General features: G+C 38.3%; 1 protein-coding gene across 1 annotated transcript in view; it reads left to right on the plus strand.

Annotated features, from left to right (window-relative positions):
* The window catches only part of Antxr2 (ANTXR cell adhesion molecule 2), a 122,911-nt gene that overhangs the window by 12,418 nt on the left and 92,037 nt on the right, over positions 1-18,456 (plus strand). Inside the window, exons 4-7 of the mRNA XM_041671572.1 lie at positions 4,248-4,329; positions 4,972-5,079; positions 5,612-5,680; positions 6,478-6,558. Of these exons, the coding sequence (XP_041527506.1) occupies positions 4,248-4,329; positions 4,972-5,079; positions 5,612-5,680; positions 6,478-6,558 (340 nt within the window). The remainder of the gene's footprint in view (positions 1-4,247; positions 4,330-4,971; positions 5,080-5,611; positions 5,681-6,477; positions 6,559-18,456) is intronic.

Here is an 18,456-nt window from a genome sequence, read left to right on the forward strand (position 1 = left end):
TTAAAATAATATGCTGAGATACCCTCTCCTGTCCCCACCCCCCTTCCCCCATCCTTCACCTCCCCTACTCCCTTTCCTTTCTCCTCAGCAGAGACATTTGAATAACACTGCCGGGCCTCAAGTCTTCATACAGGAATCAGTGTAATGTCTAGTTTCTCCCTCTTTCTCCCCCACTCCCTCCCTTCCTCTCCTGTTTGTCTTTTCTCTCCATCTTTCTCTAGTTAATATGAGGTTTTGTTTTCTAGTTCCCAATTAAAAAAAGATGCTTAATAAACAGTTTTATGTGTTTTAATTCTACCTTCTTCTGAAACATACTTGAGGCTACTTAGGACATAACAATATTAATAAAATATGAAAAAGTAGTAAGATCCTAGAAAAGAAGATTTAAAAAAGTGTCTAGTTATAGGAACTTAACAGATTTTGTGACTAAGGCATTTTCTGTGGGCTTCTTGGCAGTTGGGGGCAAGATAAAAAGTTGGACATAGGAGTTTCTAAATGAGAGATTTTCCAATGAGAGTCAGAAAGGGAGTGAATCCCAAGGAGAGAGGAGGTAGGGAGGAACTAGGAGGAGTAGAGGGAGGAGAAACTCTAATCAAGATATATATATGATGAGAAATTAATCTATTTTCAATAAACGAAAAAAGAAAAAAAGTAGAATAGACCTTTGGAATTAAAAAACATGCTGACATAGTTGTAAAAGCAGAAAGGAGGAAGTGCTTCTTAGCAAGTATTGAAAGGTGACTACAGTCCCTCAACTGTGGGTGTTACATGATAGCAGTATCCTTGGCAACAGCTTCAAACAAACACTGATGTGGTTTCAATATTACCCTTCCTTGTTGTCAAAGACACAGCACCAAAGTCAAGCTCACAGAAACCCACCTTCAAGATGCCCTGAATTCGAGCCTCCCTTAGCCGACCTGCTCTTTCTCACCCTTCCTTTTCTTCTCATTTCTACCTACCCTCCTTTAGAGTTCTCTGCACAGCACCGTGAGTGTGATGTAAGAATTCTGTCCTTAAACTTTAGCATCACTCACTTCTCATTTGTTGATTGAGAAACTTAGAACTTTTACCTGATGGAGGCCCCTTGAGATCTGCCCTGTCTTGGTCTGGGTTCCAGTTTCCCTAACCTGACCTGACTAAGAGCCCGTCAGCTGAGATATTTACTGTCATAGGTGGCTCACACCTGTCTCATGCATGCCCATGTCACTGCCTCTGGGAAAGGAACACTCTCCCTCTATCTCTTTGTGACACCAAAATGACGGACCACTGTGTAGTTCGGAGGAGCATGCGTGTGGTAGGCACATTTAGGGCTAGGAAACCATGATGTGTCCTCTGTCACCCTGAGCTAGCAATGACTGGGAAAGTCTGAATGGTAGACTGTTGGGTTCCTTCTACTCTGCCTTGCTCATGTTTCTGGCTCTCACATACAGTGGTGAGTGGGTCTGAGCCAATGGGAGGGCTATTTTTACCACACAGATTCTGTCTGTGTAAGCTCACACATCAGTTGTCTCTCTCCTTTTTGACAGCAAACATTCAAGCTTGAGGACACACTGCCACTCATTTCGAGGAAACACCAAGTATTTGATATTTATCAGCATTTAGGGAAAATCAGTTTCTGGTTGTTTCCATAGATCTCAAGCATAAATATTTACACAAGACAAACTTATACATTATGGTTTTTACTCTGTCATCTGTGGAACTATGATTATTTCCTATGGAAGATTGAAAGTTTTATTGAGCCTTTGTTTTGCAAGAGGCATTATAGCAAGTAGCAGACTCAGAGCAGGAGACTACATCAACCATAGGAGACATAAGCATCTTTTGCAAACCTCTATTCTCACAGAGAAGTGAAAAGCTTCAATTAAATTAATTAGGTAAGTAAAATGCTACAAGAAGCTATGTCTTATCATAGTAAAATTTGAATATAGATATGAATATAAGCTAAAAGTATAGGGAAAGGCTAAGAGTAGGTACATTTTTAAACCAAGCTTTAAGAGAGACAGGTGGCCTCCTTTGGAAGAATCTACTGAAACAGAAACTGTAGTTAGGTTTATTTATGCCTTGAAACTTGTGCTGTGTTTTCTAGAAGATTCATGAAGATTGGAAATTTATGAAAAAAATCATAATGCTATTAAAATATGATCAATAAGTTAATGGTTAAAATGTATGAAACATGGTGCATGGCTCATTGAAATGGCTAATATATTTCATATTAATTTTATGTGTTATAACCACATGTTACACAATAAGCACAGACACGTAATATGCACATTAAATTATTTTTAAAACTCCAAAATGTTCTTTGATATTGGATGATTTTTGTTTGTTTGATTTTTGTTTTTTGAGACAGGGTTTCTCTGTGTAGCCTTGGAGTCTGTCCTGGAACTTGCTCTGTAGATCAGGCTGGCCTTGAACTCACAGAGATCTGCCTGTCTCTGCCTCTTGAGTGCTGGGATGGTATTTTTATGATCCAACTCCTTTGCTTGTCATCAGCAGTGGTGCAAACAGTCATTGTTTTTTAAAGGAAATTATTTCTGTGGCTAGTTCCAGATTTACATTTAAAAAGATTTTTTTTGCTTTTATTGAAAACTAAGAATTAAAAAATACTTTATGAAGCTCCTTTCTGAACCTTAAACACTTCAAACAGGTGTGGTTGACACATACTTGTGATCCCAGTACCCAGGAAGTTAAGACAGAAGGGTAATAAGTTCAAAACCAACCCAGATTGCATAACAAACTCACCAAACACAAAACAAAACAAAACCTTCAAAAATTAAATAGATTTTGGACTGTTTATATAACATTATTTTATCTCAGGATTCTTAGTTTTGTTTTTAAAGGAATTTTGATACATAAACTTACAAACCTAAAGTTTGGATCTTCTTTTACTCATTCATAATGAAATGGTTTTTAGTAATATTGTAGACATACTCTTATTAGACATTTCCACTGGTACAATAAATCAGATATGATGAGAAAGACTCTGCCAGACATGGTGATGCACGCCTTTAATCCCAGCACTCTAGAGGCAGAAGGCGGTGGGTCTCTGTGAGTGTGAGTCTAGCATGTTCTACACAAAAAATCTAGGTCTGTCAGGGATACATAGTGAGACCATGTCTTAAGAATAAGAGGAGGAGGAAAAAAGGATAAAAAGATACTTATTTGCTTTTTTTGCCTTTCTTATCCACTTTTTCTGTAACAAGAATTCATTGCCCTCTTGTTCATCCAGCCATTTATATACCCACCCATCCATTCTCCCACCCATCCATTCTTCCATTTCCTGTAGGAAATCCTCAGCCAGTAGCCTTTAAGTTACCTGCCCAGTTGGGCATGGCCTCTTATACTATAAATACCGATGTAAAGGACACATTACCTCTCTCTTCTGGCTGCTGGATTCTGTTCTTGCTCCCCGTTCATGCTGAGGACTGTGATCTGTGAGTCTATCCCTAAATAAATAACTCATTATTATACTCAATTGTGAGCTAGTGTGGGATTTCTTTTTAGCGTCCATCATCTTCACCCATCCATCCTTTCTCCCATCCATCCATTCTCCCATCCATCCATTCTCCCATCCATCCTTTCTCCCATCCATCCTTTCTCCCATCCATCCATTCTCCCATCCACCCATTCTCCCATCCATCCTTTCTCCCGTTCATCCATTCTCCCATTCATCCATTCACCCATTCATTCATTCCACATTTGTAGTAAGTCTCAACTATATCCTACAGAATATGTTGGAATACGAAGGGTGACTAGGTCCTCCAAGAATGAAGTCCAGGGACTTAAGATTTGGTGAGACTGAAGCAGAAAATGTTGCATTCTGTGTGCAAGGGTTAATACTAGTCTTTAGAGTCTGTAAGAATCTCTAAGGCAGGAAGGCAATGCTCCCTTTCTGAGAGGTGGGCTGAGAGCATCCAGAAGCTTTTCCGAGAAGCTGGAATATTTCTTCTTGCATTTGTTTGTATGAGAGGAGCACACTGAACTCCTTAGCTCTTGATGAAGCAAGTGTGATCAAAGGTATCTGTGCATGGCTCATGATGTATATGATTTGCTCTGATTCTATGACATATTTGGTGTCTACCATTGCGTGTTTAAAATTCAGCACGTGCCCCTTAACATAACTGAAAGTATGAGAAGCAGTCTGCCCTTCAAGCCCACATCCGTTCCTTTTTTCTTACTAGTGGGGACTTCAGTTATTCAGAAAGTCTTCATTATGGTCTTGCTCAATTTCCTTTTTCCTTTTTCAGATACAAGATTAGTAAAGGACTGGAGGATTTAAAAGCTGTTAAGCCAGTTGGAGAGACATATATTCATGAAGGACTAAAGCTTGTAAGTTATTTTATATTTGTAACTATGGGAGAGAGTGGCTTTTTATTATATAATTAAAATTCCTTTACATATTTATGTCTACTTTTCCGATGGTTTAGTCAGCCTAGACATGAGACTGGTAAAAAAACATCACTTATTGTGAGTGTTGATAAGTAAAGTTTGTATGTATTTTGTCTTCTTAACAAATTTTCTGCCTTCCTCTGGGGTTATATTCAGATTAATTAGTCATAAGAATAAAAATCTGTATTACAGAAACCCAGTAATATATATTTTATCTATATCTATATACCTGTTACATACATATTTATATATTTCAAATAAAAATGCTAACATAAATATCTGACTTACTCAACTAGTACATATAAATGTATATATATTATTTTGTCATCCTTAATATCTTTATTTTGTCAGACATACAAATTCAGCTCTATAAAGTTAGAATTATGCTGGGTGGTGGTGGTGCATGCCTTTAATCTCCCCACTTAGAAGGCAGAGGAGGCAGAGGAGGCAGATACTTTAGGGCCAGCCTGGTCTACAGAGGGAGTTCGAGGACAGCCAGAGAAACCCTATCTTAAAAGAAAAAAAAAAAGGAAAAAAAGTTAAAATTAAATGGTTAGTTTTATAATTACTTTTTATTTTCAGGCAAATGAACAAATTCAAAATGCAGGAGGCTTGAAAACCTCCAGTATCATAATTGCCTTGACAGACGGCAAGCTGGATGGCTTGGTACCATCGTATGCAGAGAACGAGGTGAGTGCTGAGCAGTAGCAGCTGTCTACACCCACTGTTGCACTTAGCTGTCAGTACACATATAGCGTAGATGGATTTTTTTTTGTTCTGCCCAGTCCCACAGCTGTTCAGTCCCCAAGAAATACACAAAGGCTTATATTAATTATAAACTATTTGACCTATTAGCTCAAGCTTATTATTAACTAGCTCTTACAACTTAAATTAACCCACAATTCTTATCTATGTCTAGCCATGTGGCTTGGTATCTTTTCTCACTAAGTCATTCTCATCTTGCTTTCTCTGCTTCTGGATGATGACTGGGTCTCTGCCTTTTCTCTTCTCAGAATTCTTTTAGTCTGGTCACCCTGCCTACACTTCTTCTCAGGCTACTTGGCAATCAGCTTTTTATTAAACTCATATAAGTGACAAATCTTTGCAGTATACAAGAGCACTATCCCACAACATATAACTTATTTGAATATCCCTTGTACCCTTCATCCCCCCCTCTGTCTCTCCTTCCCTCCTTCCTTCTCCTATTTTTGTTTCTTCACAGGCAAAGAAGTCCAGGTCACTTGGCGCTAGTGTTTATTGTGTTGGGGTCCTTGATTTTGAGCAAGCTCAGGTGAGTTACCCCAGATCTGTAAACTGTAACTCACTAACTTGCTTTAAAGATAGCTAAAAGAACTTTTCTGTTGTGACTTGCAAAGATTTTGCATAAAATGATATATGTTTGAGCTCTCCTAAAATGTCAGAATGTTTATAGGTTTTGTTATGGAGAATAAAACTCAAAAAAAAAATTCTTGAATATTTATTTGGTATGGGTCTTAAAAGAAGATAAATGTTTAGATTAATGCTATGTAAATGTCCCTTTATCTTAATTGGCAAGACTATGATGATTGCTGTAGATAGGATTCTTATTTGCAGGAATTTGAAGAGCCCACTTAGAAATCTTTAAGGTTATTTTTCATATAAATCTATCTTTTTATTTAAATTTATATCACTTTACACTTAAATTTTTGTGTAATGACTAAAATTCCAGAATCTCTTGCCATTAACAGCAATTATATCACCTCTATGTTGCTTTGACTACGTAGCCATTAACCTTAGTTCATTTCATAGTTGTATCTTTGGAGGGAAATAGGTCTCTTCACCATCAGTTCCTCTCCTTGAATTTTAATTGTATTTTATAGTTACATATCACCGTCTTGTGTGTATGTTTGTGTATATATATATATATATATATATATATATATACATATATATACACAATGACCATTAAAACAATTATAAAATATCACAGAGTGAATGATTCATAGCCAGTAATTTTTCAGGAGAATTTGACCCAAGTAGTTTTCCGTGTGAATTTGTAAAGACTTGTGTGTCTCGACTACCTCTTAAGCTTTCATTTTCTTTCTAAAGCTGGAAAGAATTGCTGACTCCAAGGACCAAGTTTTTCCTGTTAAAGGTGGATTTCAAGCTCTTAAAGGGATCATCAATTCTGTGAGTACACCTCTGAGGTCTGGAAGGCCGTTAACATTACATCCAGTGTTTAGAGAAAGGAGAGTGAACTTCGTTTGTTGCTGCCAACATGATGTAATTCTAAAGATCCAGACTTCTCTGTCCATGAAATTTAACACTGTCTTTCACTTGTGGTTCCCGATTCTGGGAAGGCGATTACAAGTTTAAGATTTTCTCAAACTCTGTCCGACATCTCTATCCTGTCAGCATGGGAGTTAACCATATTAAACCTTGAGAGTTTTTCCAGGCTTTATAGAAGAAACGTCAAATAAAAAATTTGATTGGAATGCATGATGACTGCCTCCTCCAAGCCTGCTTGTGGATTAGTCAGGCAGCTTGATCCAGCGGCTGAAGATTTGACGGCAGTTGTTCTTCCCATTTCAATGATTAATAGTGTCCCTGGAGCACATAATATTTCTGTTTGGGATTCAGCAGCGTCTTCCCTGGTGACTGTTAGACTCTGGGCTCTCCTGAGCGGGGTCTGGCGGGGAAGGCGAGGAATGAAATTTGGAGTTGAATTCCTGGCTCTTGCTGGAGAGGTTTATGTTTCCTTTTACTGCCTTTTGCTAGAAGCACTAGGAACAGTTGCTATTAAGTATTTATGATATTTGGTAAACATCTCCCTAAACTGCAAGTGAATATATATTCTCTAAGCAAAATCTTTTCCTTTAATCTTTAAGCATTTAGGGAAGGGAAAGTATCTCACTGCCAGTAGTTGGTTCTGGCATTTTAAATTTCTTTTTAAAGATCATGCTCCTCAGAATGACAGGGTGAGATTTATTGGCTTTGTTTTTCCAAAAACTAATGGAGTATTTAGAGACGACACATAATTTGGTTCAGTCACATCTAGTGGACATCCCAAATGTAAATGCAGAATAGAACAGAGATTAAATCATTGTAGGATTTTAGCAAGATTATTAGTTGTGATATTTAGGGAAAAATTGCCATGTGAAAAATAGTTAAATTTTATGGCTAAGTTCAGGGTAAATAACAAAATGTTATAAAATTTAAGATCCTGGGGAAGGATGAGTAATTGACTCCCAATAAACAGGTCAGTGGTGGTGTGTATTTTTGATAGAGTTTTATTGTGCTTAGGGATTTGCATGTAAAGACCTCCCTGGGTTATTATGTTCTTTGATTTTCTTGTGGTTGTTCTATGTATATGAAGCTTAACTCAGAATCTTCTAGATGACAGCCTAGCATTCCCAAACTATGTTTGTGGATTAGAAATACAGTTATTTTCCCCCTCAGGCCAACTTTAGGATATGATTTAAGTATACACTGCAACCTGTCTGCATTGAGGCTCTTGGTAGATGTTATCGTGAATAAATAACATCGAAAGAATCAACAGGGAGTTAGAAGGAGTCACATATTTTAGGCACACATTTTGCGAAGCCACTTACATTTCATCTGAAGTGTGCAAACGGGAGCTGCATCACAGCACAGCTCAGCTCCAGTTGTTTTGTTGCCCCCAGCAAGAGGCCTCTTGGGAACCCTTGCCCAGTCTACAGGTAGAAGCTGGAGACATACAGCAGTCTGGACTGAGCCATGCTGAAGTGTTTATCTCTGTGATAACAGGTTGGGGCTCGTGCATTTCTTTGTAGAGATAAGACACAATTCAACCACGTCATTCCTTTTATAGGAGAGGAGTTTCCTTTGTTTTCTGCTCAACTTGAATAACATTTTATACTTACATACCATAGCCTTGTTGGAAACATTTATTTTTTATTTAAAATAAATATAGCTCATCTTTCAGAAGGAGAACAAATAGGAGATATTATCCTATTCATTATGCTTTGCCAAACCAATGACTGGAATTGTTCTCTGTAGTGTAATTCAGTAAAATAAAGCAGACAGAATCAATAAGAACATTTAAGTCTTTCAGATAAGTGAGAGGAGGAGAGTTGTTGTCACCTCAGTGGATTCAAAAGGAACTAAGATCATAGTTGGGGTCAAATGCTAGTATGGACAGGATGTAAATCGACATGAAGATGGGCTTGGTTTGGACAATTGAAGCTATTGATGGTTTTTCATGATGGGATTTGAACAGGGCTCTGACCGTTGGAGTAGATCGAATTATCAGCAAAGCACTGTTGACTAGAATGGCCTGAGCTCAGTGATTTAAAGAATAAATGTTGGCAGGTAGCATTGACTAAGGTTATGTATATTTACACACACTCGGATGGGTTTCATTTCCTTAAAAAGTGGAAGGTTAAGAACAATACATAGCAATGGGTAGGGAGATTTATAGAATGGAGTCATGATCTCTTAGGATGGTAAATGGGTGGAGACAGTCTGAGGTTGGCAGTAGGAGGACCAGGTATGACTTCCAACCTGCTGCTATGGAGCCATGTGACTTGGACTATATCCTGTAGTGTAATTCCTCTGAGCTTTAAATTTCACCAATGAAATGGAAGTGATGAATCGTATTTCATTAGATGGCTCAGAGTGTTCCAGGGCAGAGGTGTTGGACTTGGAAACACTTGGTGGGAAGCTAGGAGCAGAGATCAATAACCATATAAGATGCAGCAATTGATCCATCTATGAGAGAAGCCACAGGGAAAGATGTTCAGCAATGTGTGTGCCAAAGTCTTAGGGATAACAGGACATAACTGTATGGGGATTAGATTCACGTAATTGGATGGGGATTGAATTCAGTAATTGGGTCATAACAAGGATATCTAGATGGTATGACCATCAATGTCAAGTGTTTGACCAGATACTGCTTACAAATCCTCAGGTCATAGGATACGAACTCAGTCCCAAACTGGGTAATAAAATTTGAATTTCCTTCGTTAAAAGTTATGTAAAATTTTAGTACCCCACATTTACAAAAGGCCACAGTTTCTTTTGAAAGAGTCCTCATTTCTGCTGCTACTTAGAGCCAGGTATGAAAAGAAAAGATTATACTCAAAGAATCATAGCTTCCTGAGTCAGGATATTTTTTACTTGTTCAGAATAAAACTCAGTCAAGGACCTCACCAGGGAAGCACCTAACTGACAGGTCCTTTTCCCTGCCCAGAATGAAGTCAAGAATACCGTGAGCATGAACCTTCATCTGTATAATTCTCACTTCATGTTGCCCAAGCTCCTAGACATAGGGTGGTACTGGCGCTGTTGCCTTGTTTTCTGTGATAGTGTAAAAGTTACCAAAACCTACAGGACTAAAGGAGCAGAAAAGGGAGCTAAATATTTGGCATTTGGTCCCTAGGATGGATAACGAGATGAAGGCAGAGTAAGAACTTCTATACACAGCAGGCAGAAGTGTAGTGGGTGACAAGGAAGAGCTCAGCAGAGAGATGGGAATCCAATTGACTTTGAGAGAAGAAAACTCAGGGGGGATGTCCCATAGAAAATTGGAGGACAAGTTAAAGGTTAAGGTTGGAAAGTTTTTAAATTTGAGTCATTACACTTCCTTTTGTTATTTCTCTCAACACACTGACTACAAGCACAAATATAGATTTCTATTTTTTCTAAACTTCACATGATTTAAAAAAAAACTGGAGTCATTAAAATTATTTTTGGTTTCCTGAGGAAATGATTACAAGATTTATATCTGAAAATGAGATTGTATTTGCACTACTGAAATCAGACAGACTTGTGAGTACCCCGTGGCTCAGGGTCAGTGATTCATTGCGCAATTGCTGTGGAAGAAAAGGGAAAAAGAAAACAAAGCCACAGACTGGTGAGCAGTCTCGAAAGAGCACAGCTACAGATGCTCTGTGGAAACTCCCTGGCTTTTATTTTTCAAAATAGGACCATGGATGCTTCACTGCTTGGAATTATTTGCACAAGTTTTGTTTTTAATAAGAGTGTCTTGGATTAAGCAGAATGAGACGAATCCATCACGAAAACGGCTTCATAGTTTAACTGTGATCCAAAACTATAGAGCACTACATTCAGTGTGGCTGTGGTTAGTGAGAAGTTTGTTTGGAAAAAGATCTACCATAAAGCACAGGTACATAAATAAAAAGGGAATGATCCCAGGCAGTGTGTGTTCAAGTGACATTACAATAGATGCTTTCTAGGAGGACCATACAACATGGGTTTAAAAGGTCACTTCATTCATAGTGTTGGGGATATAAACATTGCATCTGGAGCTAAATTGTACTTAGGTATGGTTATTGTTGTTTTGTTTGAAAAAAAATCTGAGTGGATTTAAAACTATGTTATAATAGAAAGCAGAGATACTGGGAACGCATTTCTCTCTTGGCAAAGGGAGTAGCTGGGGCCTAATAAATGCCCACCACAATGATTGTAATGAGCGTCTCAGGTGGGGAAACCTGTATTTATAAAATCATCATTGATGGATAGCTGAAAGCTTGAACAACTGTAAAGATTTTGTCTTGAGAAAAGAAACCAAACTAACAAGGTTTATTCAAACCTGAGATCAGTTTTTAGGGTGCTGGTTAAACATTACAATGTGGTCACCAAGGATTAGAGCACAGGTTCACCCCCTCTTTTTATTCTTATCAAAAGTCACAAAAGTTCCTTAGGTTTTATTATGCTCCAGCCGTTAAGCTAAGTACAAGAGAATCTTGTCATTATGATATCATACCTGTCAATGAAATAGGAGAAACCACTTGAGTACAAAGAGCTATGCACATGGCTGTGTTGGAATTAACAGACAATTTGAAATGGGGGGTTGATTTTTCTTTCCTTCAGAAATGCTCAATTAATAAAGCAAGACAAATAAAATACATACACAAGGGAGAAACGCTAAGCAGTCTACACCTTACTGCTAGCTTGCTTTTCTTTCCTTCTCCAGTCTCTGCCAATGCATGCCTATTCCCTTTCCTCTAAGAATTTCCTCTAAGGAATCTAGGTGCAGCATAAACCTCAAATCACTCCTATTATAGAACTTAGAGCCTACAGTGAAACTAACTCCTCACTAATCTATATAGTTATACAGTGTTTGAACTTTAAAAGTTAACTTTGAGACTAGTAACTCTGATTTTACCATATTATTCATGCTGTACTCCCTCAGGACTCCTCAAGTCACACATGATAAGAATTCATTTACTACTAGTTTAAGAGTGAAAAAAATGTTAATTTGTAAAACTGCATAATCCAGAGAAGGAAACTTCCTGAGGGGTAGCTGGATCCAGATTGGTGAATATTGTCTATGGCTTTTTTTTTTTTTTGGTCTCTCTTGCATAGAGGAGCGGTAGAGTGTAGGACTTGCAGAAGGTTGCAATAATTGCCTTTGGCCAGCAAGCCTATTGGAAAGTTACCACCACTGACAGCAGTCAGATTGTAGGATCAGAGCTCAGTGTCTTGTCAAATGAGACATGATGTCATGTCAGCATCATTAAGACCTCGTGGGGTAATATTCACCTTTCTCCTTATGACCTTAGGCACAAGTCAATAGGGAACTATCATGATCCCTAGTAACCTCACTAGAGCTATTTGGAATAAGAGACACTTTCTACAATAGAGAGGAGGCTTTATACATAAAAAAAGAAGACAACAAGATGTTTGGGGCAGGGGGGAAATCAGCAAATAGTACAGCCTACTGTAATATTTGACCACAATTAAACTGTTCACACATTTATTCTAAATTCTTTTTACCTACAGATGAACATGAAGAAACTACTTTAAACTGATCCTTTTATTAACCAAACTTATGCTTTAACATTTAAGACACACACTCAACATTTTCTTTAAGAAATAATTTGTTTGGAATTACAGCTGAAGGAAATCAAGTCCACTTTGAATTATTACAGTTTTATGACATTGTGTGCAAATCTAAACCCATGGCATTACGTAATCAAAAGAAAAATGAAATGCCAACGTTCTATTTGTTAACACTAACCTGTAAGGGCTACCTAGGTTTTTGTTGAATTTTGTGGTGTGTGTGTGCTTGTTCATGTGTGCATATATATGCGTGTGTGTGTGTGTGTGTGTGTGTGTGTGTGTGTGTGCTACCATGCCTATGGGGATCAGAAGACAACAATGAGTCTTGATGCTCACCACCTTTGTGTTTGACAAAGTGTCTCTCATTGGCCTAGAACTTGAAATAAACTAGGATTCATAGTCGGGGGCTGTAGGTGTCCACCCATTCCTGTCTCCTACCTCACCATCCTCACCATCTTCAGCCGCCTTAGCACTTGGCTTTTTATATGGGCTCTGGGGTCAACTCAGACTCTAAAGCTTGCAATGCTCTCCTCTGAGACCCACAGGACCATCAGTGCTTGAGAGAAGATTGAATTGAGTAGAAAGTCAGGAAGAAGGCAGAGAAAATGGCAAAAATTGATGATTAATGTACTATAGAGTATAAACTATGGTGCCAAAGTGTGAGATTTCTCGGTTATATCTTATTTTTCCTCAAATCCTGATTCCTTTTTTTCATGTATGTTTATGTATGTATTTGTCCTTATATGCATGTATATTTGTGTGCATGTGTGTGTATATATGTGTGTTTGTGTATGAGTGTGTGTGCATGTGTATACGTGTTTGTGTGTATGTGTGTGTCTCTGTGTGTGTACGTGTGCCCTCTCAAGCATTGTAGCAAATGCTCTACCATTGCTGTGCATCCATAGCTCCATGCTGACTTAAAAGATGTTCTTAACTCAGTTCAACACTTTCGTGTTTCCTGTGCACTCAGTTCAGCACTTTCCTGTGTTCTGGTTATGAGGATGGATGTGTCCCCCAGACTTGTCAAACTTCCTTGTTTCTAAGGCTTATCTACTTGAGAAATAGAACTAATCATACTTCTATCAGTATCTGGCAGAAAAAAACACTTTATTTACCAGTCCATATTTGTGTAAAATCAGACAGAACAAATATAGATAACACTCTCTGGGAATAAAACATGACGATGAGCAATTCTGGGTAGTAAGAAATAATTTATACACCACTGTGAAAAATGAACAAGAAATCAGGTGAAAGTCATTGATTCACCAAGGTCAAATTTGGTGATGATTCTGACTGAGTTTGTATGTTTACCCATAGAAAGGAAAACGAAGGGAAAGAAAATTCTGTTTCTAAGTACCACCCTGTTCTGTTTCCTGTGCCTTGGGGAAATGGGAGAGCCGAATAAGCACTTTGGTTTAAAACTGCAGCTATGAGGTGTGGAGGAACTTCATGTCACGTGACCTTTGGTATTTGGGCTTATGTGTACTAACAGTATCACTGTAGTTGCTACTAGGACCTGGGTAAGTATCCCAGGGCACCTATTGAAGTATCCATGTTTTCTTATGTCCCAGTGCAAATGAGGGAACATGATCAGAAATAGAAGTAGAGACTGCTTATCAAGAGAGAAATTGCATGCTAGAGAACAGGCGTGAACCAGTGAGAGTCGGGAAAAGCCCCAAAGTGTTGGGTCTGCAGGGGCATGACAGTTTATAGGATGTTTACATAACACAGCTCTCATAGAATCAGAACTCTGTGTGTGCTTCGTTCTCGGTTGAGATCTGGCAGAGACAGTGATTCTAGCCTACATTACTCAGGTAAAGAATTAGGAATTTGTCACTCAAGCTTTTGTTACTGGGTGACATCATGTTGGGAAACAGGTTAGAATGTTGTATGCACTCGTGAGTAATCGGTATTCTCAAGGGCCAAACATCTCTATGTAGTTGGTTATTTTTGCTCTTTGTTCTTTGGGGACTGCTACCCAGCTCCCAAGTAAACACACAGAGACTTTTCTTCCTCATGAATGCCCGCCCTTCATTTGGCTTTCTTTTAAAATTATCCCATTTACCTTTTGCCTCTGGGCTTTTGCCTTTCTCTATTCTATATACCTTTCTTAACTTCTGACTCCTTAGTTGGCTGTGTGACAGGGTGGCTGACCCCAGCTTTCCTTTTCCCCCTTTCTTATTTATTCTCTCTGCCTGGTAGCCCCACCTATTTCTCTCTTCTGCTTAGCTATTGGCTGTTCAGTTCTTTATTAGACCAATCAGTTGCTTTAGATCGGCAAAGCAACAGCTTTACAGCTGTTAAATAAATGTAGTGTAAAAGAAGGTAACACATCTTTGTATCATTTAACGCATATTCCACAGCATAAGGGAATGTAACACATGCTAAGCTAACATTCCACAGCATCTCTGAATCTCTCAAAGCATGACATTGTAAATAACATTGCTTTTAATTGAAATGTCACCTCTTAGAGAACATATATTTGATAGGGACACTTGGCAACCATAGAGAAAGCCGTAAGCACATATCCAGATTCTAAAGGGCACAAGGGAAAAAGGAAAGAACATGAGTGACGTTCCAGGTGTGGGGCTCTGGCTTTTTGTACATTACTGGGACTTTAAAGCTGGATATTTTATATTCAAATCATAATACTCTTAACTATGTCTTGTACGGTTATCATAAGCTTTGAAGACACCATAGGTTGTAGATGATATTTTGACTTCATTGCTCCATTTAATTTATTCAAGTTTAAATTTTTATTGTGGGTGTATCCCAAGCATAACTTTTCACTAAACAGCCCTATGTTGTTCTTGATTCCAGAAAAACCCATTTTCTTTATCATACACAGTTTTCAGTTCATGATATTACTTTTATTTTCTTTATGTGTGTCCTGCTGGATACCACAACTCACCTCAAATATGTAGACTCTTTCAGGAGGTTATATGAAATCAATCAAAACTTACAAAAGCCCAGATACACGAGCCATGCTTTAAATATATCATGAAATCTATTTTTATTGACAAGCGATGGTTCCTTGACAACAGTGTCATTGTGCCTGGTTACTGATCAGCAGCTCTAAAGACTTGAGTGTCAAATGACGACGACATAATGCACTCATTGTAGACAGAGGAATTCCTGGAATAGCTGGGCCTGACTTAGACCTGGCTCCCATTCTCCAGTTCTGTGCCAGTGCTGCTTGCAGAGGACTTATCTGCCCTTTGTTAGCTAGTGAAGAGCCTGGTCTGTAGTGAATGTTTGCAACTTGATGCTACATGAGACAGAGGGGATTTAATCTAAATTAATTTGGAACATGCTTGTAGTACCCAGGGAGAAACACCATTCTGATACCACATTCAAGTTGGGCTGCAGAGAATGGACAACAGTGACATCTACTTTCATCTCAAGCCAAACATCTGTGCCCTCAAGGAGGCCAGCAGGCAGCTGCCACAGCTGCCTCTCCACACTACACCCAGCCTTGCTGCTAACCCAGAGCTAACCCAGAGCAGAGACTCGACATCCTTACCTTAGTCTTCCCTTTGCCCTCATCACATAAAGAAATTCCATAAAATCAGTGTTTGCAATAACACTTTAGCATGTTCAGACTTCTGAACTGTACTTGCAATATGTTTAATTTTTTTGTAAAACTAGTTAGAAGCAACAGAAATTCAGCAATTTGCTATTTGTAAGGGACACTGTAATTAGTCCAACAGCAATTTCTTATCTATCTATCTGTCTATCTATCTATCTATCTATCTATCTATCTATCTATCTATCATCTATGTATGTATCATGTATGTATCTATCTATCTATTTATTTTTGAGACAGGGTTTCTCTGCGTAGTTCTAGCTGTCTGGACCAGGATGGCCTTGAACTCAGAGATCTGTCTGCCTCTGCCTCCCAAGTGTTAGGATCAAAGTAATCCACCATGCTCGGTTCTTAAATCTATCAGAAAATTCATTATACCATAAAACTCAGAAAAGATGACAATATTTTACTTTGAATTTTTTATGTTACTAGAAAAACATTTTTAAAAAATTGTCAAACAATCTACAGGAGGCGCTCAAACAAATATTAAAAAGGAGGGAGTTTCAACAAAGGCATTGAACATGAGCACTTGATTAACAGTTTGGAATAATATACAGGAATATAGAGTTTTTATGAAATCCTCTTTGTCAGTCTGTTTTCCATTGTAATTTTTTAGAAGCTTATAACCAAAACAGTGACAAATGGCACTGTGTGCAGCAATAGCAACTCCTCCATGAGCTCTGCTTCCTGGAATTTTACATCTTCATCTTTCACTCAACCTGTATCTTGTGGGAACAGATGTAGTTTAGGGCCTTAGAGGCTGTATGGTTCACAAAAGAGAAAGAGCAGTGAAAGACCAGCCCTTAGATCAGCAGGTCACTTGGCGCACGCGCACACACACACACACACACACACACACACACACACATCTAAATCTAAATCTATCCCTGAGAGAAGACATGGTATTCATCTCTCTGAGTCTTGCTTATGTCATTTAACACCATCTCCAGTTCTGTAAATCTTCCAAAAATATCATTCTCTTTTTTTTCCCTTTGAAGATTGACTTTTTATTGAGTATTTTTAGCTATGTATGTGGAAATGTTCATGAGGGTGCAATTGTTGGTGAAGCCCACACACATTGAGCCCCCTCCGCCCCAAGATATGGAGTTACAGGCAGTTGTGAGCAGCCTAGCGTGGGTGTGGGGAACTGAACTCTCATCCTCTGCAGACGCAGTTCTAAGCATGTACTTAGAACCTCTGAACCATCTCTTCAACCCTCATTTATTTGATTATGGCTGAGTGAAGTTCCACTCTGCATGTGTATATCACAGTTCCTTATGCATTCGTCTGCCGATGTTTATCTAGCTAGCGCCATGTCTTAGTTATGGTGGATAATAAACGAACAAACATAGACACACAAATGTCTTCGAGTATGTTGTCTTAGAGTTCTACATGTATATATACCCAGGAGTGTTAGGGCTCGTTCATGTGGTATACGATAGTTTTATTTTTAGTTTGTTTTCTTAAGAAAACATTTTAACATATCATTATGTGCGTGTGCACACGTGTGTATATGTGTGTGTGTGTGTGTGTGGTGTGTGTGCTATAGAACCCAAGGAAGCTGCATTCTGATGTCAGTGAAAGAATATAACAACAGCAGCAGTGACAGCAACAGAGCAGATGTGCTTGTCAGCAAAAGTAAAAGGAAATAGCTCAACAGTAGGCCATTGTCCTTTCTTGACATCCTCACTATTGTTTGTTCTTTTCTGGCTTGATGTCAGCTGTTCTAACTGCAGCGATGCCGCAAAACTAGAAAATGCAAAAGAAATGGACATGTTTTTAGATAAGTGCCACATACCAAAGCTAAACCAAATCCAGGTGAACGATCTAAATAGACCTGTTAGTCGCAAAGAACTAGAAACCGTTATCAAAAATCTACCTTCCAAAAAAAGCCCAGGACCAGATGGTTTCAATGCAGAATTCTACCAGAACTTCCAAGAAGAGCTAATACCTATACTCCTTAATGTATTTCACAATATAGAAACAGAAGAGTCATTGCCAAATTCCTTTTATGAAGCTACAGTTACCCTGATACCAAAACCACACAAAGACCCAACCAAGAAAGAAAATTACAGGCCTATCTCACTCATGAATATCGACGCAAAAATTCTCAATAAAATACTGGCAAACCGAATCCAAGAACACATTAGAAAAATTATCCATTATGATCAAGTAGGCTTCATCCCAGAGATGCAGGGCTGGTTCAACATACGCAAATCTATCAATGTAATCCAGCATATAAATCAACTGAAAGAAAAAAACCATATGATCATTTCATTAGATGCTGAAAAAGCATTTGACAAAATTCAACACCCCTTTATGATAAAAGTCTTGGAGAGATTAGGGATACAAGGATCATAACTAAATATAATAAAGCTATTTACAGCAAGCCGTCAGCTAACATTAAATTAAATGGAGAAAAACTCAAAGCCATCCCAATAAAATCAGGAACACGACAAGGATGTCCACTCTCTCCATACCACTTCAATATAGTGCTTGAAGTTCTAGCAATAGCAATAAGACAATATAAAGGGATCAAGGGGATTCGTATCGGAAAAGAAGAACTTAAGCTCTCATTATTTGCAGATGATATGATAGTATACATAAGCGACCCCAAAAACTCTACCAAAGAACTCCTACAGCTGATAAACACCTTT

The sequence above is a fragment of the Microtus oregoni genome, unplaced genomic scaffold (genome assembly GCF_018167655.1).
Source record: "Microtus oregoni isolate MIOR12 unplaced genomic scaffold, Mior012 000021F_ref0000039, whole genome shotgun sequence".
Lineage (NCBI taxonomy): Eukaryota > Metazoa > Chordata > Mammalia > Rodentia > Cricetidae > Microtus > Microtus oregoni.